The sequence below is a fragment of the Pungitius pungitius genome, chromosome 20, assembly GCF_949316345.1.
Source record: "Pungitius pungitius chromosome 20, fPunPun2.1, whole genome shotgun sequence".
Lineage (NCBI taxonomy): Eukaryota > Metazoa > Chordata > Actinopteri > Perciformes > Gasterosteidae > Pungitius > Pungitius pungitius.
This window is the reverse complement of record NC_084919.1, coordinates 3,328,863-3,349,370: the sequence shown is the minus strand read 5'-3', so window position 1 is coordinate 3,349,370 and position 20,508 is coordinate 3,328,863. Positions and strand designations below refer to the sequence as shown.

At 46.1% G+C, this 20,508-nt stretch overlaps 4 protein-coding genes across 17 annotated transcripts; 1 reads left to right on the top strand and 3 right to left on the bottom strand.

Moving 5' to 3' along the window:
* Nucleotides 1-70: 70 nt before the first annotated feature.
* LOC119195132 (R-spondin-3-like) lies at nucleotides 71-2,080 on the bottom strand. Its single transcript, XM_037449820.2, has 5 exons — nucleotides 1,940-2,080; nucleotides 1,387-1,578; nucleotides 1,155-1,295; nucleotides 914-1,057; nucleotides 71-742 (listed from the first exon to the last, which is right to left on the bottom strand). Exons 1-5 carry the CDS (start codon nucleotides 2,007-2,009, stop codon nucleotides 717-719), a joined length of 573 nt encoding a protein of 190 aa, XP_037305717.1. The 5' UTR covers nucleotides 2,010-2,080; the 3' UTR covers nucleotides 71-716.
* Nucleotides 2,081-5,055: 2,975 nt separating this feature from the next.
* cenpw (centromere protein W) lies at nucleotides 5,056-6,519 on the bottom strand. Its single transcript, XM_037448836.2, has 3 exons — nucleotides 6,326-6,519; nucleotides 6,088-6,201; nucleotides 5,056-5,249 (listed from the first exon to the last, which is right to left on the bottom strand). The coding sequence occupies exons 1-3, from the start codon at nucleotides 6,410-6,412 to the stop codon at nucleotides 5,223-5,225; spliced, it is 228 nt and encodes a 75-aa protein (XP_037304733.1). The 5' UTR covers nucleotides 6,413-6,519; the 3' UTR covers nucleotides 5,056-5,222.
* Nucleotides 6,520-6,759: 240 nt separating this feature from the next.
* Nucleotides 6,760-8,847, top strand: hddc2 (HD domain containing 2). Its single transcript, XM_037448835.2, has 6 exons — nucleotides 6,760-6,886; nucleotides 7,324-7,445; nucleotides 7,635-7,737; nucleotides 7,815-7,883; nucleotides 7,996-8,134; nucleotides 8,284-8,847. The coding sequence occupies exons 1-6, from the start codon at nucleotides 6,812-6,814 to the stop codon at nucleotides 8,388-8,390; spliced, it is 615 nt and encodes a 204-aa protein (XP_037304732.2). The 5' UTR covers nucleotides 6,760-6,811; the 3' UTR covers nucleotides 8,391-8,847.
* tpd52l1 (tpd52 like 1) lies at nucleotides 8,637-19,522 on the bottom strand. Of its 14 annotated transcripts, XM_062559418.1 has the most exons (12): nucleotides 19,392-19,520; nucleotides 18,200-18,412; nucleotides 17,998-18,096; nucleotides 16,260-16,280; nucleotides 14,447-14,562; nucleotides 14,190-14,338; nucleotides 13,308-13,409; nucleotides 12,764-12,796; nucleotides 12,262-12,276; nucleotides 11,864-11,902; nucleotides 11,076-11,136; nucleotides 8,637-10,564 (listed from the first exon to the last, which is right to left on the bottom strand). In XM_062559418.1, the coding sequence occupies exons 3-12, from the start codon at nucleotides 18,047-18,049 to the stop codon at nucleotides 10,442-10,444; spliced, it is 711 nt and encodes a 236-aa protein (XP_062415402.1). In that variant the 5' UTR covers nucleotides 18,050-18,096; nucleotides 18,200-18,412; nucleotides 19,392-19,520; the 3' UTR covers nucleotides 8,637-10,441. The 14 variants fall into 14 exon arrangements, with proteins under 14 accessions (XP_062415402.1, XP_037304727.1, XP_062415404.1 ...); XM_037448830.2 differs by lacking the exon at nucleotides 18,200-18,412 and having other exon boundaries at nucleotides 19,392-19,521; XM_062559420.1 differs by lacking the exon at nucleotides 16,260-16,280.
* Nucleotides 19,523-20,508: the final 986 nt, after the last annotated feature.

Here is a 20,508-nt window from a genome sequence, read left to right as displayed (position 1 = left end):
TATGCAGATGTGTCATTATGTTTATATCATCATTTTGTTGGACAGTACCCTCAAAAAAATGATTCATACATATGATATTTAGATTTATTCTTTTTACAAAAATATGTATACATTTGTAAAAATGTACATTGTGTTAACAATTGTATTTGGTTTATCATACAGGCAGTCAAATAGGTGTTGAATTAATGGGTACACAATTACTGCATATAAATACATTGGATCCATCCATTACTTTTAATAACTTCCTCTTGATTGCATAGACAACTCTTTTAGACTGATACCTCTTTACAATTGACATTAGTTTTTAATTTAAAACAGTTTAAAACATAACAAGTTGAATATCTCTGCAATGTAAACAAATGGTCTATCATATGCTCTCTAACTTATTAAAACCTACTCTGTTTTCTTTCTGATAGCACACCTCCTGACCTCTGACAATTGTGGGCCGGGGTCACCGCAGCCCCCCTCCTGTGGGTCTGCGTGCTCCTTTTGCAAGCACACGGACCCCAAACTGTCCATCCTCCAACCCCAAAGTGCACTATGAGGAGAGAGATCATGAGGATGATGATGATGATGATGATGAGGATGATGATAAGAAAGTACTCGCAGGTAACAAGAGAAAAAAAAGACACTGTGCGTTCCAATACCCATACTACCACCATAGTTTTGAGTGAGCCAGAAACACAACTGCATCAGGTTGCAGTACGCAAGACATCCTACTTCTCTGGCGACCCGCCCAGCACTGCACAGCGGATATATGAGATAGAGGGTTAAACTGTGAGTAGCGGCATGACGGCATACTGCGCGTAACGGTACACACTTTGTAAGGAAAGCTGCATGAACCAAGAGAACAAAATGTATGCGATTTTGCATTAACGCATTCACTTTTTTTTTTAAAGAGGATCCCTCTCACCTTGGGGGACGCAGTGCATGAGCTGCAAGTCCGGCTCAAATCCCGCCGGGCAGGCGAGGTGGCACTGACCGTCGAGCAGGTCGGCGTCTGCTCGACACTTCACGCACACGCCCCTCACGCACACCTCACAGCCCGCAGAGCACTCTGAGGCAGGGGGGGGGGGGACACAAGCCGGACATTGTGGACCTCAGTGCGCAGACAAAGACACACATTTTACACACAGCCTGGACGTGGCCCTCACCCGTGCATTCTCTCAGCACTGCGTTGGCCGTCAGCCCGTCTGGACAGCGGTTCTCGCATTTGCCCCGGTGCAGGAAGTGACCCGGGTGGCAGTGGGTGCAGAAGCTTTCACTGAAACAGGAAGAGCAGTCGTCCTTGCACCCTGCAGGTCGGGTCGGAATGCACTTATTAATTAACGCGCCTCGACGTCAAACGGGAACAGCCCCGTGCACGTGCCCGCTCGGGAACCTTACTTGCGCAGGTGCTGATGTGCGGCGAGCGCGCGCCGTAGTGACCGCGGGGACACGAGGACACGCAGGCGCCCCTCTGCCGCATGCCGTCCAGCTCCAGGTGGAAGAAGAGGCGAGGTTTGCAGGACAGGCAGCCGTTGGAGGCCGAGCAGGTCGCGCAGCCTGCCGGACAGTGTCTGCCCACCGAGGCACTTCCTGTGGGTGACGCAGAGCCAGATCGTGAGGAACCGGACTCACCTCGGCCCCCGACAACCTGCGCAGTCCGGAGTTTTTTTTTTTTATTTTCTTCCTGTGCTTGTGCGAATGAAACAGAAAGAAACGTAATACTCGGGGCTCTATTTGCCTTTTCGTGAGAGCAGGGCCGATACAGAGGCGAAGCAACAGAAATCTACGACCGCATGATGAAAATGGAAAGAACTAATTTATTGTCTCCACATGTGGTGTCTTTCTACCAACTACTCCCCCCCTACTCGAACAGAGGGACAGATAGGACACATTTCCCCAGAGCCGTGTCTCACGACGGTATTGAGAGAGGTGGGAGTGCAGGAACACTTACGTCTCGCGCCATCTTGACCTCCCGTGAGATGCATGAAGTGCAGAATCCAAAGGAACGGTGGCATCCGCATTTTCTCCCCCTCGCCTTCAGTACGCCATGGATCCAGTCAGCGAAGAAACCTTGCATCACATCCCAAAAACCTCCCCCCCCTCCCCACACCCCCCCCGCCGCCGCGATCTACGTCTCAAAGAGGTGTCCGTGCGATTTCATTGGAACGGACCCGCGTAGAGGCTCCTGTCTGAGCGGGGCGAGAGCAGTCGAGAGCAGAGTCGTGGCGGAGTGTTCTCGTGAGGAAGGATCCCGCGTGCATTCCATGCGATCCCTCACACGCCGGCGGGACGCCGCGCAGGAAGCCAGCGGAGGAGCAAACCGTCAGACGAGCCGCGACGCAGATCCAATGCAAGTTTGGGTGGGCTGCTCTCTCGCCCCCCCCCCAAACACACTCTCGCATTCCCGACCTCCTCTCCCCCGTATCGACCCTCCTCCCTGATCCATCCTCACATCAGGCAGTGGAATTACACTGTAATGTCTACACGATGACAAGTTTATCCTCACGGGTCAAATCATCTGCTCGATAACAAAAGCTCACAATTTGGTGTCATTTAAAGCCCCCCCCCCCCCCACACACACACACCCACGCCGATGTGTTTTTCTTATTGTTGCTGCGGCCGTTAAAGTTAGAGAAACAAATTTAGAAATGCTGCATCCTTAAAAAGAAAATTTAAAGCGTGAAAAAAACTGCGTTCACACGACAGAATTTTATGCATCTCAAAAAAATAATTTAGAAATAAACTACTCTCGAAGACATTACGGAACACCGCTATAGTACAAGTGATATTTTGAACATTAAAACATTTGACCAAGGCGTAATAATTTGTAATTAGTTTAATACGCGATTCGTTTTGTTGGAGCTGTTCAGTGTTTTCCACCACACATCAAACACCGAACCTTTAAATCACGCACTCGCCCCTTCAGCCTAGTGGCAAATCGGCCCGCGTGTGTGACCATGACAACCAAATATCTCCTCATGTGGTTCCGTTTAACAATAAAGCATGTCTGTGGGCCCTTTTTGGTCATCACAAGATCAACACCAGGCTTCTCACTAAAGGCGGGGTGAAGTCACGATGGCGATGGGTCAGAATCAAAGGGGAAAAACATCAATAGCAGAAGTACTTCCATTATCGAGCGTACACACTTTCTCCATTTAGTTCAACTCGGGGTGGGGGGGGGGGCTTGGGCAAGTTGTGTTTGGGTTCAGGAAATGAATACCACAAACACGGGTTGATGTGACTACCTCCCCCGGGAGAAGATAAGCGCTGAGGGCTGGAGGTGTCGGGAGGATCTGCGATTCCCACAAAAACGCCGGGAGACGATAAAACGCTTCGGGCGGCGGGGGATTCGTTGTTTGGCTTCCCGCTGCGTATTATCACATGTTTTGGGAACTCGGTGGTTCTTAAACCGATTTGAACTCTCAGGAGCAACCCCCCCTCACACCCCGCTCCCCCTCACCCCCTCCTCCTTCTTGGAATTGGTTTCCCGCTGCAGTGTCGGGATTCTTCGCTTTAGCCCCGTAATCCTTAACAGAGCCTGTCAAATCCGGGCCGGATCACGTTTTGGGTTTGATGCGTTCGCTTGTTTCGGAGCGCTTTGTCATGTTGTGTCGTAAGAATAAATTAATCGGGATGGCTCCGCGGGGCGAACGGACATGAACGGAAACACTGACAGACTTAAAACCCCCATGTGCTCCGCGTTAAGGAAGGCACAGCGAGCTATCATAATAACATCTCTGCCAGAAAGCGCCGCCGTGCTTTTCTCTCTCGGAGAGGAGCAGAAGCTTTGTAGGGAGATTTTACACTGGAGTTGATTTATCACCTGAGAGACAGAGCTAATGGTTACACTGCCAGACGGAGGAGCTGCACGGGGCTACGGCGGCTGGCTTAAATGCTCAACAGGTGCTTAGACGCGGCAAACGGGCGAGGCCAAGCTACTTCTCCATTTTTAATAGATGAAGAAAATGGGTTTATAGGGTTCAGGGCGAAATAATAACACCTCAAAAGGTGCTTCTGGATGCTTCAGCCAGCTGCTGAGGAAGCACCGCTTTATAGATATGCATCTCCAGCAGCAGAATGTGGAGAAGTTTAGACTTGGGAAGGGAGCACGGAAGAATCGTGGGGAGAACAGGTGCCAGCGGTTCAAGGTTCAGAAGGGCGGGGCTCCACAAAACCCAGTAACACTTCCTCCACCTAACTAGGAACATAAACACGACATGGATATTGAAGATAATAACCGTTGGAGGCCAAGGGATATCTTGACCGGGGGAAAGGGCAAATGTAAAAAAATGGAGGAAGGGGAGGGCGCAAAATTTCGTTACTGACAAATTTCGACCACATGACCTAAAAATCAAATAGCTGCGGCGCAGTTGTTGCATTTTTTGGATTTTATATCGGCCAAGGCTCTGAAGGAAGAATCTTGAACTCGTGCTGACAGACTTCTCTCTGCTGCAAATCAAAAACAGCTTTTAGGACACCACCTGCGATCAAGGTTCAGCTTGGCAGAAACAAAAACACATACCGTCTTCTTCAAGAAAATCCCAACAGACAATATCTGGCTGTTTAGCAATATAACGTTGACCTTTTCCTTCACCTGCTAAGAGCTAAAAGCCTCCGTGCAGTGGTGAGCCGGATAGCATCAGGCACATAATCTATGTAGCGTGATGAAGTGAGGAATTTGGGGGGCAGGAGGCAGGGAAGCGCCGGCGAGACATGCAGCTTTAAACGTCGACCTTGACGGATGATAAGAGAGCGGGAAGAGGCTAAAGGGATCTGGAAGTACTAACGTGTTTGAGGTGTCCACAACCTTGAGATCAGAAGTTTAATAAGCTTTACACATTTGATTTGCAATTTGCTTTTACAGTATGTCCTTGTGATATTTCTTAATGAGTCTGTTGCTCTAATGGCACAAGTGGTCTAAATAATCAGGGGTTCAAAACCATTCATGCAGACTATGGTGATTTCTTGATCTAGTATTATTGTTATAATATAATATATTAAATGAGCAGGCTGTTATGTTTAGCATTTCAATTTCAGTGACTAAAAGGACTAAATATGAGCCATTAAAAAGATCCACAAGTATTTAATGAAGACCAAAAAACTCTCGACAGGAAATCGATTACACAAAGAATAGAATAAAAATACAAAAAATGTTGATTGAAAGCATATGAAACATCGTGAAAGATTTCTACTTTCATGATGTTTTTTTATGACGAGGACGTACTTCGCCGTCTTCAGCCGCGAGATTTTTTCAGCATTTTCTAGAATGAAAGAAAGAAACGTCTAAGTCTAAGTGTCCAGGAAACACAATAATTATTAGAAGGAAACATTTATACAGCTCGTCAATAATTCTCAACATCAATTGTAGATATTATGATAATTATCATTTTACAAGAATGCAGAAAGGAGGATTTATTGTAATGTTTGGTTGAATTTGGCCTAAAAGAAATGCACTGAATGTAAAATAATTAATAATAAGAATAGGCTATAAGTGACAAACGGAGATATAAAAAGCACATTAATGATGGATGATATTTGATAAAAATTGGATTGGAAATTAAATATGAGAATTTTTTTAATTGAATGTTTCCTTTAGGGGATTTTTTTTTTTTTTTTTTACTGCATTGTTACTTTACACAGGCAGTAGTTGTTGTGTGGGGATGGTAAATCGAATGGGGGCGAGCAGTAAGAAGCTTGATGCCTTGCTGAAGGGCAGTGCCCGAGTGGTGAACTGGCACCTCTTCAGCGAATAGCCCACACCGACTTGCGACTGCCACCGTCTGGTTGCAGAGAGTCTCCAAGACAATTTCCATGTATGTACAACATATTATGGCAATTAACGTTTCCTGATTCCTGATCCTGATTCCACGGTGTGAGCTACTACTAAACAAACTAAAAGCGTGATAGCTACTGAAAGAACAGGGTGGGACGCCTCAGGTCTAGAGAACGATTCAACACTTTAATAACTAAATACATTTAGCATTTTACAGTTTGCTATTGTGTGGCCATATGAGACCGAAATGTAGAGAAGCTGAACGTTGAATGGCTTCTGAGATAAACGCTAATATTAGACACCTATGTAACGCTAGCTCAACTCACCTTGGAGACTGCTCTGAGATGATGAGCTCTGATAGTTGCCGATTTTTCTTCAAAAGCTTTGGACTTCGCCTCCTCTGCCAGGCTGTTCAAAAACAGCAGCGCGAGGAGTTCAATCTGAAAAAAGTTTGAAGAAATTAGTTTATTTATTTATTGGTGAATAAGTCAGTTATGCTAGTTAGCTTTAGCCACAAACAAAGCGAACGTAACGTTAACCGGGACTTAACAGCTACCAACTCACCATCGCCTCTGACGTTGGTCTCACATTTATGTTATTCTTCGATTTTGTTTTGATTATATATTTCAATTTAGGTGCCTTCTTCAGCATTTTAGCAAATGTTCAGTGTGAAACCAAAGTTCACGCCAACAAAAAATGGGTTTGTTTACGTCTTCAAAGCTCCCGCTTCTCTGACTTCCGGTAAAGAATTCTTCTTCGTGTAATAAAAACCGTTGAACGTTGTCATTACCGTCACCTACTGTTGCAAAGTAACAGATTCAAAATGCCATGTTAACACCAAGGACGAAATACTAGTAATTCAATTAATTGCAAACATTAAAACACTCAAAGGGGGGAAAGGCTCTAAACTGAAAAAGCATTTAAGTGTAAAACCTCTTTTCACTTAAGATCGTCGTGTTGTCTTTGCTGCCACCAACAGGATTCTTTACGCAACTACGTCAGCAAAACACCGTCACACTCTACTCTCTATATCCGGGTCAGAGGTCAGTAATGGCGGCCACCATGGAGACAGCAGCCGGCATGAGCAATATGCTGCAATTTATGAAATTTATCGGACAGCTCAAAGTAAGATGTCCGAACGCTTTTCTGTCTATCCGGTCCCTAGCAAACAATGACTAAACTATTAAAAGTTTATTGTTACTCAATCTGTAGCTTTGGGGTTGTTTTACTCGAGGTTCAGATGTGAAAACAACAAGATAGTGTCTTTTGACCCAATCAAAATGCAGCTCACCCCCCCCCCCCCCCCCCCACACACACACATATGGAAACTGCTCTGACTGCTGTGACCTAAATAAGTAACATTACTAATCTCATCTGTGGACGTTGTTCTAATTAACAGTTAAGAAACTAAAATAATCTAGGGGATATTGCAGCATTTTTTTAATGTTTAAATTGTTAAATGTTGCGTCAAACAACATTTATTGTGAAGTGAGTGTATTCAAACCCCCTCCTTTACTGTGCCTGCAGATGAATAATGTGTTTGTGGTGGTTGTTTCCTGCAGAGGGTCCCACGCACTGGATGGGTGTACAGGAACGTAGAGAAACCAGAGAGTGTATCGGACCACATGTACCGCATGGCCATGATGGCTCTGACCATCACAGACCCCACAGTGGACAAGGACAGGTACTTCATCCGCACATCCTGCACACGGACCTTCGTCTGATTCCAGTATGTCATTTAGAAAGCAAAGAATATCCATCGCATGTTGCTCCTGTCACGTAGTCCACATATCTCTTGCAGGAAATGGTTAGCAGAATACTTGAATAGTAACTTTCTTCCATGCTCTATACTTTTTATTCTCACCGGCTCTAGATGCATAAAGCTGGCCCTGGTTCACGACATGGCAGAGTGCATTGTGGGAGACATCGCTCCATCGGACAACGTCAGTAAAGCTGAGAAACACAGGCGGGAAGAGGTGAGTGACCCAAACGAGTAGAGTCGAAATGTGAATTAAACAAAGAACGTCTGTCATTCCTCCGCATCGCCCCCCAGGAAGCGATGAGACATTTATCAGCTCTTCTGCCGGAGGGACTCAAAGAGGAGATTTACGGGCTGTGGGAGGTACGCCTGTTGTGTCTGTAGCTCCCAAATGGGCTCATAACTAATAAGCAGCAGCGTGTCCCTTTAGTTTCTTCGCGTAGCAGAACGTTTGTGTTGTGTTGTTCTTCTGTAGGAATACGAGAGTCAGAGCAGTCCGGAGGCCCGCTTGGTGAAACAGTTTGACCTCCTGGAGATGATCCTGCAGGCCCACGAGTACGAGGAGCTGGAGGGAACACCGGGAAGACTGCAGGAGTTCTTTGACTCCACCAACGGCAAGTCCTCTTCTCCGGGTTCCTTCTTCACTGGATCTCCCACGTTCAGACACCCCACGTCACCTTTTCATATAAACGTAAAGGGTGGTCTTTATTTATCTTTAAAATGAAAGATTTAAAAAAACAAAAAAATTTGAATTCCCTCTCAGGCCGTTTCCAGCACCCGGACGTGCTGCGGCTCCTGAGCTCTCTGAACGAAGAGCGAGGACGTCCCGCGACTCCAAGGGATGAAACTGAGAAATCCGGAAGGCCTTAAAATGCCACAAGATGAGGAGACGTGGAAGGCCGCGCACGGATATCCTCCACGCGCACGTGGCTTCTTTAGTTTTATGCACACAGTCCTGGAAAAGACTGCACCGGATAATATGCAAACACACGAATCTGTCAAAAATGTTATGACGTCATCGTAACACTGTATTAAAACTTGAGATGCAGATAGAAATTCCAATTTGTCTTTACATCAATTGGTTTTTATTTTACATTTCAACTTAATTGACAAATACATGTTATATATGTGTAGGATCTGCCAGATGTTACATTGTACAGTTATCCATTGACAAATATAAAGGTAGCAAAGCATCATTTCTGATGTTGAAAATTGAGCGAATACGTGATTGACAGCAGTCAGGAAACCCGTGGTCAGATGAAGTCATTTTCTGTTGTAGAAAACTTCACTTAAGCATTTTATTACATTCGTTTTTTCTTTGACATGTTGATTCAAAGTTGTCAGTGTTTATTGTAAAAATTAAGTCATCTGTGATTTTTTATTTGCTTTTAATATTGATCAGTCAGAAAATGTAAAATGGTGTGTAATTAGTTGCATGGATACAAATGAATGGATTTTGTCTTTAGTGAAAACATTTGTACAAAGTTCTTTAAAAGCTGGAGAGTTCAGTTTGATGTCAAGCCAACACAATACACAAAAGTCAAATATATACTGTGGCCAATTCTCTGAATACACAACCTCGGTTGTATTATTGAGCGATTGAATGCCTCAAAATGATTCATATTGTAAGAAAGAATAATCTAAACACATGAGAAACAAAAGCAGAAACACAAAACGGTTCAGATACTGAAAACAGAAAGGTTTGTTAAAGAAAAACAGGATGCTTTTCACACAAAATGCGTTGTGTCACCAACCTTTTCATAACATAGATAGTAAAAAGGATGTCGTCTTTCAGCATTAAACAGATTATCTCTGCACTAGAGCAGTAAAAGATCGGCTCTGTGTGGCTATCTGTGAGCTCCTGTTAGTTCTGTATTGTGTATTAGTGACAGAGCCAATAGGCCTTTATGTTACCTGGACCATTGTAGGGTTTAAAATGATCAAATGTTTCATACCTGTGTGTGAATCCAGCATGAGTCTGAGCTACAGCAGTTCAACGCCAGGTTAAAAACATAATCGTCCCGTTTCCTCTGGGAGACGGTGCTACTGCTGGTTTCTATTTCCTGAAGTGATTAGTGATTGATCAGGCCGTGCAGGACGTCCCGTTGTTCTAGTCATTGGTTCACTTCTTCCTCCCGACGAGTTGGTCTCAGATGGGGTGAGTACACGGACTCGTTAAACATCCCATAATACGGAGGATTCACAATTCAAACAGGGCCCGGCTCCCGTTAGCAGCCCGAAAACGGGGTCAGCTTAAAAAAAAAAAATAGCAGTACGACTTTCTGTATTCTATCAAGTCTGGACTTAGTGTAAAATCTTTTATACAAAGTTTAGAAATACAACCAGGACTCCTGGGTTGGTCACATCTATATGAGTTCTATGTATTTTACTTAAGGTTTTAGTAAAAAGTACAAGGTAGTTGAAAATGTAACAGTCTATTTTAATACAAATACTTTCCAATAACCTAAATAGTGTAACGTGTTTTTTTTTTATATGAAGTTATGTACAGCTTTCATTCTGCAAATGAAGGGAAATTAGACTTAATTTTGAGTGAAACTGTCCTGGAATCAGCTCATTTAAAACTCAAAGTGATCAACGGGTTCAGTCCAGTTGTGTGTGGAATAATCTGAGGTGTTTATTGGTGTGTGTTTCTCACATTAGACGTCTCAAAATAAATGTGGCCAGCTGTCATTTTTAAATATTTGGCATTTTTGGTCCAAACAAGAAATTGCATCACTGTTTTATCAATCTAAGCACTCGGGGTAGCAGAAACATTCCATCCAAGTGTGAGAAGTCAAAAAAAGCCTCTCGGCACCTTGACGCCATGAAACAATAAAAGGTATCGTGTAGCATTTTCAGTCAAGAGCACCGAGTAGAGATGAGACCCGTTCATCTGTCGGCCCCCTTAACGCGGGGGGGCTCTAACGCGGCCTCTCGGAGCCGTCCGTCAAGCTGTTGGTGGGCGTGTCCTGAACGCTGGCGTGTGCCGCGGAGGAGAGGACCTCCTCGAAGCTGCCTCCCGCCTCCGTGCCGCCGACCTTCGTCTGAGAAAAAAAAGAAACGCGTCGACATGAAGGACTTGCGCTCTCACGCGCGAGGGCGTGCGCTTTGAGGGGATTGCGCGCGATCTTTGGTTTCCTGCTATTTGGCGACGCGGTATGAAAAGCTCGCGGACGTGCAGTGTCCCGCACAGCGATGACATCACACGCCGGGTCCTTTTTGCGGTGGCCCCGGGCAGAGGGCGGAAGTGTGCCGCAGCAGAGACGCCCTCGGGGATCAGCGTGAATATAAATAGCCTCGGTGTAAGCTAATTACAGGGTTCGGGGCCTCTCTGCCCGCCCACGTTTCGCGACCTTCAGCGACGTGACCTGCTCTCTTACTGACGATTACGCGCCTCATGAATCAGTCACTCTTAATTGTGCAAACGGTCACTAAGATAACAAGCAATTACAGCATTTCAGTTATTTATTCAACGCTGGGTAGTTGGAAGACTTGTGCTTTTGTTCCGTCGGCACTTGACACTGATTAATAATTTTCTCCCCCACTCACGTTTACCTTGATGGTGGACACTGTAGTCTCGACTTTTTCCTCAAAGGACTTGAAGCTGGGAGAGTTTCTGCAAAGAAAAGAAAGAAAGACATTCCACTTTATTACAGAGCATTATTGAAACCAACCCCAAACTATTTGCTGAGCTATTTTCAACAATGTGTTCTGTTGAGAGTGATTACAGTTCAGTCACTGTGCGTCCCTGCAGGGAGGTCATAGATGTGCTTAGAGGTCGGGAAAGGGCGAGCAGGTGTAAATACCACGTGGGAACCGCTCTGATGACTTAATGGGTTTTTTTTGCTTCTGTTTCTTATCACTAAATAAATGTTAACCGGGGGGGGGAAAGCGCTTGCTTCTGCAGAACACGCTTAGCGCCTCGCGGTTTCACATGCTCACGGGTGTCCACAAGGCCACCGGCTGCGTAACACCTCATCAAGATGAGTTACGACGATGAGCGTCATGAGTTAATTGAGCTACGGCCCAAACGTGTTTTGAGAGGTCTAAGGGCCCAAGTTCTAAATCGTTAAAGACATTCCACTCGTTCATACTCACTCGAATGCTGGGATGTCACGCTCACAAGAATAAAGACGCTCACAGTGACCTTTGACCCCCCAAAACACAATCGGTTCCAACTCAAGTCGGAGTGGACGTTTGCGGGCAAAATTGAAGAAAATCACACGCGCTAACGGGACTTTACACAAACAGAACTCCTGACACACTGGGGCAGAAGAACACAAAGAGGGAAATATGACTAACACACACACACACACACACACACACACAGTCAGAGTGGTTACCTCATAGTGGGCATGCTCATAGAGTGTCTGATAGAGTAGCTGTCCCCAGAGAGCGTGGTGAGAGAGGACATAACGATTAGCACAGGTTAAACACACACACACACACACACACACACACACAAAGGAGTTTCTTTTGACATTGTGCTTTTGGCCGATTTCGAGGGTGAAACAGAGAGAAAAGGGTTAATCTGATCAATATCCTGGATGATGAACAGAGCAACAGATCATCAACACACACAAAAGTGTATTACAGCCACGGCATGAATAACAATTCTAAACAGCCCATGAAATGTAAAACGAACAGCTGGTCTCAGACCAGCCTCACACGGGTCTGATCGTGACACAAAGGAAAGCAGCGTGTGTGTGTGTGTGAGTGTGTTGGGGGGGGGGATTCTTACCCGATAGAGTTGGACCTTGGGAAGCATGGAGGAAGATGGAGAACACGCATCTATTACAGGTACTTGGACAGTGACACTCACTCACGTTATTGATACAAAGGGGGGAACCTCCGACTCACACCCCGTGAGGGGAAGTGAACAACGCTGATGTGAGGAACCAGATGGTCCGACACCACGCGTTATCTCACCTGTTCACAGGTGTGCTGGCAAAATGAAAAAACGTTCTAATAAGGCTTTGTAAACACACAAAAACACGGCAACGCCATCCACGCGCACACTTAAGGGAAACCCTAAATCGAATGAGGGGTGCACAACACAGATGTGCATTTGATCACAGACACACAGACAGATGTCGGAATGAAGAGTCGAGTGTGGAAGGAGGAATTATATGAAAAACTCGCAAGAACACAAATCCCCCCCCCCCACACTGCAAAAAAAAATCCATAAAACACAAACATGCTTATGGTGTGTGAAGCTACACACACTGTGAAAAAACACGTACCTCCGAGGGAACAGAAACTCTAGACCAACCACGCTGGAAGGACCAAAGACAAAACAGTGTTTCCTCTTTATGCTTTATACACAATGAGCTGCAGCGCGCACACAAGAGACAGTAACACATCTGTCTTTAGAGTGCCGCCAACGCAAGTATTTATTCTGTTAAAATGTCAATTCTGTTACAAATCAACAACTTCTACAGTGCGCACGAAGTCACGCAGGCCCACGGATTTGACTCGCGTCGTCTCAAGCGGAGCGACACAGAGCGCCGTGGAGGGCGGGACAGAAGACAAGAGACGGTGACACGAGGAGGACAGACTGTGCCTCGGGCCCTTCGGCCTCCCACAGAAAGCCGCTTAAAGTGGGTTTACATAACCTCAATCCCCCCCCCCCCCTCCCCCGAGCGGGACAGAGCAAAGAGTCAAAACTCTGTGGGAGACGGCGCCGGGTGGATTGGACGCCGCGAGGAGACACTGTGACGTAGCGTCCAGCTGAGCGTGACGAGGACAATGCCCTGTGAATAACCAACGGATGACATCGCCGCGTACCTCATGTCTCCAAACTTCCTGGTGATGGCGCTGCCCAGGGTGCTGAAGGCAGCTGATGTTTTCTGTCCTGCTGTGGACAGCGTCTCTGAGGTCTTCTTGTAGCTGAGACAACAACAAAGACGCAGTTAAAAATATGTGATTATTATTGCCTACACACATATAAGCAAGTAAGAGCTGATGCAAATGTGACAAGGCACAAACATGTAGGCAATCATATAATGAGAAGTCTAATAGTGACATAAGAGGTTTGCAATGTGATTCCATTTGTCACCTTATTTCTACTGAAGATGATGCAGTTTGTGGACATCTGTCTTATTTATTAAACACATCAAACTTTTTATTAGCAGAGAAATAATTTGTCATTCAATAGACTGACCAACAGCCTTTCGTTCTGACCAACTTCCTGCCAACCCGCTGACATTACCCACGATGCACCACAAATACAAAGAGGCATGTAGTGGGTGGAAAAAGGTTCATTATAGATGAGGCTGGCGGTGTGTGTGTGTGTGTGTGTGTGTGTGTGTGTGTGTGTGTGTGTAAAGTGATCTTCGGGGTCAAAGTGTAACCGGATGAGGAGGGAGGCCTCTGCAGAATATCCCCTTGCTCCTCTCTGGCCCTTATTTGTCTGGGTGAGAGCTCGTAGTTCTGATGAGGAAATGAATCTCTGCACACTTTTCTTTAAAAAAAAAAAACACACATCACAGGTGTTGTGCCCCTGGCGATACCACCGGTGAACCCCGCGTGTCACTCGGTCGGCGACAGCCTCCGGCACCGCGCGGCCTTGCGCGTTTAATCAGGTTAACGATTGTCTGTGGCGGTGGACGCCACAGAGATCCCTATCTCGGAGGCTCATGTCTTCATCATTGGGGTTTTCCGACTTACGCCGTGGAGGTCTGCACGTCGTGCCAGCCTCGGCTCAGGTTGTTCCGGAGGTCGGCGAGCGAGGTGGCGCCCAGCTTCTGTTTGAGCTCGGCGTGCTGCTGCTCCTTGGACGCCAGGACCTGCTTCAGCGTGCCGATCTCCTCCTCCAGCTGGAAAGGGCGCAAACGGAAAGAGTTAAAAAGAAGAAGAAAAAAAAACAGCGGCACAAATAACGGGTTCTAGGGCCGACGCGTGCCGGGTTCCTTGCGATCGCGTACTTTGGACAGCTCCTGCAGAATGTCCTCTCTCTCCTCCTCCGTCAGGCTGGAGTTGAGGTGGAGCTCCGATGCCATGTCCTCGTCGGCCTCTCTCAGAGGCTCAGAGTCCAAAAACCCTGAAGGAGACATTCACACACACACACACACACACACACACAAAACAGGAAAAAAGATCTGTGAACACATTTAATGAATAAACTCAGCATCTGATCCTGGAATCAAAAGCATGTATTCTCCATGTAGCTCCAACTGCTGCTGACTGACAGCCTTGATGTCAGAGTTTGTCTGTCTGACTGTGTGTGTGTCTGTCTGACTGACTGTGTGACTGACTGACTGTGTGTCTGTCTGACTGACTGTGTGTCTGTCTGACTGACTGTGTGACTGACTGACTGTGTGTGTGTGTCTGACTGACTGTGTGTGTGTGTCTGACTGACTGTGTGTCTGTCTGACTGTGTGTCTGTCTGACTGACTGTGTGACTGACTGACTGTGTGTGTGTGTCTGACTGTGTGTGTGTCTGACTGACTGTGTGTGTGTCTGACTGACTGTGTGTCTGTCTGACTGACTGTGTGACTGACTGACTGTGTGTCTGTCTGACTGACTGTGTGACTGACTGACTGTGTGTGTGTGTCTGACTGTGTGTGTGTCTGACTGACTGTGTGTGTGTCTGACTGACTGTGTGTCTGTCTGACTGACTGTGTGACTGACTGACTGTGTGTCTGTCTGACTGACTGTGTGACTGACTGACTGTGTGTGTCTGACTGACTGTGTGTCTGTCTGACTGTGTGTCTGTCTGACTGACTGTGTGACTGACTGACTGTGTGTGTGTGTCTGACTGTGTGTGTGTCTGACTGACTGTGTGTGTGTCTGACTGACTGTGTGTGTGTCTGACTGACTGTGTGTCTGTCTGACTGACTGTGTGTCTGTCTGACTGTGTGTCTGTCTGACTGACTGTGTGACTGACTGACTGTGTGTGTGTGTCTGACTGTGTGTGTGTCTGACTGACTGTGTGTGTGTCTGACTGACTGTGTGTCTGTCTGACTGACTGTGTGACTGACTGACTGTGTGTGTGTCTGACTGACTGTGTGACTGACTGACTGCGCCTCTGACGGTTATGTAATCCGTGGCATCAGACTGTAGAGCTTTAATCTGGATTAACTGAGGTGGATTATCTCGCTGCACTACAGACTGTGCCCCCCCCCCCCACACACACACACACACACACACACACACACACACACACACACACACACACACACACACACACACACACACACACACACACACACACACACACACACACACACACACACACACACACACACACACGGTAGATGCTGTTTCTTAGGACAGATTGACTTTAAAAGTTGCGATAATGGATTTTAGTGGAACCAAAATATTGTGTTCAAAAAAAATAAATACCAGAATGAATAGAATGAAAAGAAAAGACAGGATTTGAGAAATACTTTTTGGTACCAACTTCACGCTGTGGAAACCAGACCGGGTCTCATGTGCACACTCTAGAAGCTAATCCATTACAAAACAAAACACACATCACACATTTCCAATGAGTTTATGAACGTGGCTTTGTGTTCACAGAGACCAAGAAAGATGAACCTCAAATAATCCAGATTAGATGATTTTCTGGTGTGTGACTTGTTGCAGGACATTTGTGGACGGTACATTAAGACAGACGGGTAACACACAGCAGTGGGCCGACGACGCAACACCACACGCCACCCAGGAAATGCAAATACATGCAGGGAATTGCATCACGTGTGGACACGTCAACAACGTATTCCAGGATTACCGTACCTGCGGCGAGGTGTCCTCTCTCTTTGTGCGGCAGCGTTACGAGACAGACGAGGACAGTGTGAGGTTAGTGAAGCAGAACCAGCTCTACTCTCCGCTAAACAACAGTGAACAGCAACAAATGTTGAAATATGAGAAGATCTACAGGGGCTCCGACCCATCAGTACCCTGCACAATCGGATCTCTAACCCACAGCTGAGAGGGAGGCTTTTCAGGTGTTGGTAGTGCATTAAGATCTCAGTCTTTATTGTGTTTACGTGGCTAAGAGAAGACAACAATTCAACTTGAGAAATGGATGCTACATGCTAACAGCTCACAGACTCCCAACACAACTACAAGCACCTCCACTAAAATGAGGTTTCTTACGTTAGCACATACAAAACCTAAAACCGATGGACGTGTGAATCTAACATCTCGTATACTGGCATTTAAGACGCAATGGCTTCTCTTCAGGTTCAAAGCTTAGTCTCCTCTTGGCTAACGCGTTCGGGTTCGCAGCCTCGTGGTGAGCTTCTATCGTGTTTCCCACAGAGTTGCCATGTAGTAAAGTTTCTCACTACGGGAAAACAAAGGACTCCTTCTTCCCCAGCAACGGCTCGGAGGAGAAACTGGACGTCGGGTTGACAGAGAAGGTCACGTGTCACGTGTCACGTGACACGCCGCCGCGGCATCGCCAACCGTCAGGAATGCGAGGAACGCCCGGAACACGTCGACGATCCCCGCTCGGGGCTCCGTGACATCGAAAGCAGCGCCAAGAGTATCTTGTTTTTCATTATACGCGTTTGTTTATTTTTTATTTGTTCATTTATCTTTATCTGTTCTGTGATTAGTTTGATTCAAAAGAATAGAACGAATCGTCTCCTTTGTGACTTCGGTGGGTATTTGCTCTATTCTACGGGCTCTGGTCTATCCCTCTTCACCTGTGCTGTCCAGTTGCATGTCCCAAGTGGTGGACATGAACCAGTTGTCCGAGCAAAGCCACAGTTGGTTAAACAGGAAGCTCTCTTTGAAAAAAGGCGAAGCCTCCGCTTCTGGGAAGGTGATAAACGATGTCGCTGCCGCGTGGCCCGTTCTATTCTCTGTGGCTAAACATACGATGTTTTAATTATTTAACTATGTGTGCTTGTGTCTGGGTCGTGCCAATGATATCTTATTCTAACCTTTCTAATTCCGGCCGGCCTATTAATAGATCATCTATTAACGATCTTTTATGTAAGCAAGCCGATTGGTTTATGATCAGAGGTATTACACAACGCATCCTGCACGGAAAGTCATACTTTCATACAACATACAACTATGTGCTGTTAAAGGGACATCAAATTTCAGGCCGCATTAAGATCCACTGAATATTTGGACAGCGTTGACCTAAATTCATCTGAAAGTATTTGAGTCAGATGAAAATCTCTCTTCCCGTCTCTTCTCTTGTGAAAATGTATTTTTGGCCTGTGGGAATTTTTTTCATGAGAATCTTTAACAATCTACTTGCTGTTTATAGACACACTGATTGATGATTAATAAGCAGTTTATTAAAAAAGTGGCTCAGTCTCCTGACTGCCAGCAGTTACATTAACACCTAACAGTGAGAAAACCTGAGATCCCGTCCCTTTCCTGTGATGTGACCCGTGTGCAGTCTCCTCCTCCTCCTCATCATCATCATCCTCCTCCTCATTACCTGCCCTTTGATTCAGCATGGATTTAACTTCTCTCCCTCCGTTCTTTATCTGCGAGAGACGAGTCTTACCCCGCTCTCCCTCGCGTTTGGTCGTGTTAACCCATTCCTCTCCGGGACCCATGCTGCCCCAGTCCACCACTGCTTCGCTCAGAACACCAGAGTACAACTCTGCAGCAGAGCAAGGCAGCGGGGCGAGAGGAGACAAGAAAACGGGTTAAACACACACATGCACAAACCAAGACAAAACAAACAAATACACACAGACACACACGTAGGGATGGAGGGATCTGGAGGGATCTGGTGTTTCTCCAGCGTCCATCCCGGTAACTTGAGAGCGGCTTATCTGAGTCGGCGTTGGCGCGGGAACAGGAAGCTCTGACCCTTTTTGTGGCCTGAGCTTATTGGGGCGGGTTTTAAAAACAGGATTTAGCCGTTTCCTTCCACAGAGCAAACCGGCGCTTCTCTCCACAGATGACAATGGCGTCTTTTGTAACAATCAAACAGGAACGCACAAAAAAAAAAAAAAAAAAGGTTACTGGGCAATCCAAGTTCCCTGTTTGCAGATGAACTCAGATTGCGCCACGGTGCAGACCGACGGGAAACCGGTGTTGTTTTCACTGGAAATGATTGCCCTCTGGTCAAACTTCTGCTTTTAAAGTAAGTGGGCCACACTTAGGACGATGAAGCAGGTGATTCACTTTGACAACATAGCACCCATCGGGTCAATATGGCAAAAAGTCAGTGAAAAATGATCTAATATTTGTACATTTTCCCCTTTTTCCTTTGGTCCGGGCTGAAATACCTTTGGTCACAAGACTCCCATTTGGCCTGTTGGTCATGTGGCTATATGCTAAATCAGAGGCCCCCAGGGGAAGCCAACACCACCACCACTGTGCATACTGTATGTTTCTTTCAACTGTGTGAGACCTAACGACACGAGCCACAGCGCACACTTTGGATGAGCACCTGTAGCGACACGGTCGGCTCTGTGAGCGCAGTGAAACCGGTTCTATGTGTTGATGGAGAACCGGAGCACCTGTAGCCCGGTAACTCGGTCCGGAGTCTCCATGACGTCTTTAGTAACGCAAACAACAGCCGTATTCACGCGCTCCCCCGAGGCGCCATGATGCGTCTGTATCTGCGCAACATTAAATCAAAATGTTCAAACAGTTTCGCTTTCGCGAAGAACATTTAATGGAGAAAGAAACTAATGAAATGACGCGAACCCGTTTTACGGCTTTGAATCGAGACGTTTGAGACCATTCAAATTTATTTATTTTGACAGTCCCCCCCCCCCCCCTACACAAAACACACACACTCCCCCATCCTCGAAACAGTCACGTGCGCAGCTTCATTTCTGGACCGACCGCGCGCGGCCCAATGGCCCGACCGAGCCCCCCCCCTCTTTCACTCCCCCCAGGTAGAAATAAGAAAGTCTCGAACAGGAAGCGGCGCAGACTCACCTTGATGTCTGGTCTCCATGAGCGACGGCCGCGTGGACTCCCCCCCGAATAAAAAAAACAACAACCCGGCAGCACGCGCGTCTCCTTCAGGGGGGTCACGCGCCGGGACTTAGTTTTTTTCTGGGCGGAGCTTGGAATCACGAGCCAATGAGCTCGCGCTTTCGTAATTTGCATAATTTAGTGGACGGGACAATTTAATTCGTGCTATGTGTATCCGTCCGCGTCGGAGGAAGTATTCGGAATCCTCAGAGTACTACGCCAGTGTACAAATACACAATCACAAGCGAATACATTAATTCAAAAACTGGCCTTGGATGAATGCAATAAACTCTCTTTGTAATGTAGTACGAAGCTTAGAAAAATACTAATAACTACTATTTGTGAAAATAATAACTATATTAAAAGGGATTCACTAATACACAGTGGGAAGGAATTTAATGTACGTTAGAAATTGCATTATTTATTTCGCAATACATTAGTTTAGTGATATTCTTTGTCCCTCTTACTGTGCATGCAGTATGACACTGCTCATGCCAAAGATTCAAGGTTGTATTCCTTTGCCTCCTGCAGTGCACGTGTGACCCCTACTGACATAAAGCTGAAGTCACAGCAGCAGTTGCAAAAAAACAAAACAGAAAGGTGGATGCAACAGATGATCAGAGCATTAATATCATCAGATAAAGATGTCTCATTATCAAAGAGAAGATGTTGGCATTTGACCCAGTTTAGTTTATTCTTCATCAGAATCTAAAAACCACCATTGCGTCCAAGTGAGTAACGATGACGACGGCAGACATTCTTAACGGAGGAAGCAGGTGGAAGAATCTTTTTTTCAATGAAAAACAAGGTGCACAGTAATCTAATCAAGACATTTCTGTGACCTAAGGTCTCCAGAAAACATGGTGGCGTAGAGACATCAAACGTTTCCCAACAAAACAAAAGGCCTTGAGATGAAATGAACCCACATTATTTAACTACACATTAAATATACACCTCAGTTTGGATCACTTCCTTCATCGGGCCTTTTTGTCCATTCAGTGTTGGAAAGAGGGCTTTAATCTGCATGAGCCAAAAATAAAGTGACAGTTCAACTTGTGCAAAACTACATTAGATGTAC

What these genes read in the sequence shown, in the direction of transcription:
- cenpw (XM_037448836.2), bottom strand. Translation starts at nt 6,412, where the DNA reads ATGCTGAAGAAGGCACCTAAATTGAAATATATAATCAAAACAAAATCG. An exon ending in GACCAACGTCAGAGGCGATG is followed by an intron (nt 6,202 to 6,325) that starts GTGAGTTGGTAG and finishes AACTTTTTTCAG; the next exon opens with ATTGAACTCCTCGCGCTGCT. An exon ending in ATCTCAGAGCAGTCTCCAAG is followed by an intron (nt 5,250 to 6,087) that starts GTGAGTTGAGCT and finishes CTTTCATTCTAG; the next exon opens with AAAATGCTGAAAAAATCTCG.
- LOC119195132 (XM_037449820.2), bottom strand. Translation starts at nt 2,009, where the DNA reads ATGCGGATGCCACCGTTCCTTTGGATTCTGCACTTCATGCATCTCACG. An exon ending in GCACATCAGCACCTGCGCAA is followed by an intron (nt 1,296 to 1,386) that starts GTAAGGTTCCCG and finishes CCCGACCTGCAG; the next exon opens with GGTGCAAGGACGACTGCTCT. An exon ending in CATGCACTGCGTCCCCCAAG is followed by an intron (nt 743 to 913) that starts GTGAGAGGGATC and finishes TCCGCTGTGCAG; the next exon opens with TGCTGGGCGGGTCGCCAGAG.
- hddc2 (XM_037448835.2), top strand. Translation starts at nt 6,812, where the DNA reads ATGGCGGCCACCATGGAGACAGCAGCCGGCATGAGCAATATGCTGCAA. An exon ending in CCCACAGTGGACAAGGACAG is followed by an intron (nt 7,446 to 7,634) that starts GTACTTCATCCG and finishes CACCGGCTCTAG; the next exon opens with ATGCATAAAGCTGGCCCTGG. An exon ending in GTTCTTTGACTCCACCAACG is followed by an intron (nt 8,135 to 8,283) that starts GCAAGTCCTCTT and finishes ATTCCCTCTCAG; the next exon opens with GCCGTTTCCAGCACCCGGAC.
- tpd52l1 (XM_062559413.1), bottom strand. An exon ending in AGGAAGTTTGGAGACATGAG is followed by an intron (nt 12,797 to 13,307) that starts GTACGCGGCGAT and finishes TGGTCCTTCCAG; the next exon opens with CGTGGTTGGTCTAGAGTTTC. An exon ending in ATGAGCATGCCCACTATGAG is followed by an intron (nt 11,137 to 11,863) that starts GTAACCACTCTG and finishes TTTTCTTTGCAG; the next exon opens with AAACTCTCCCAGCTTCAAGT.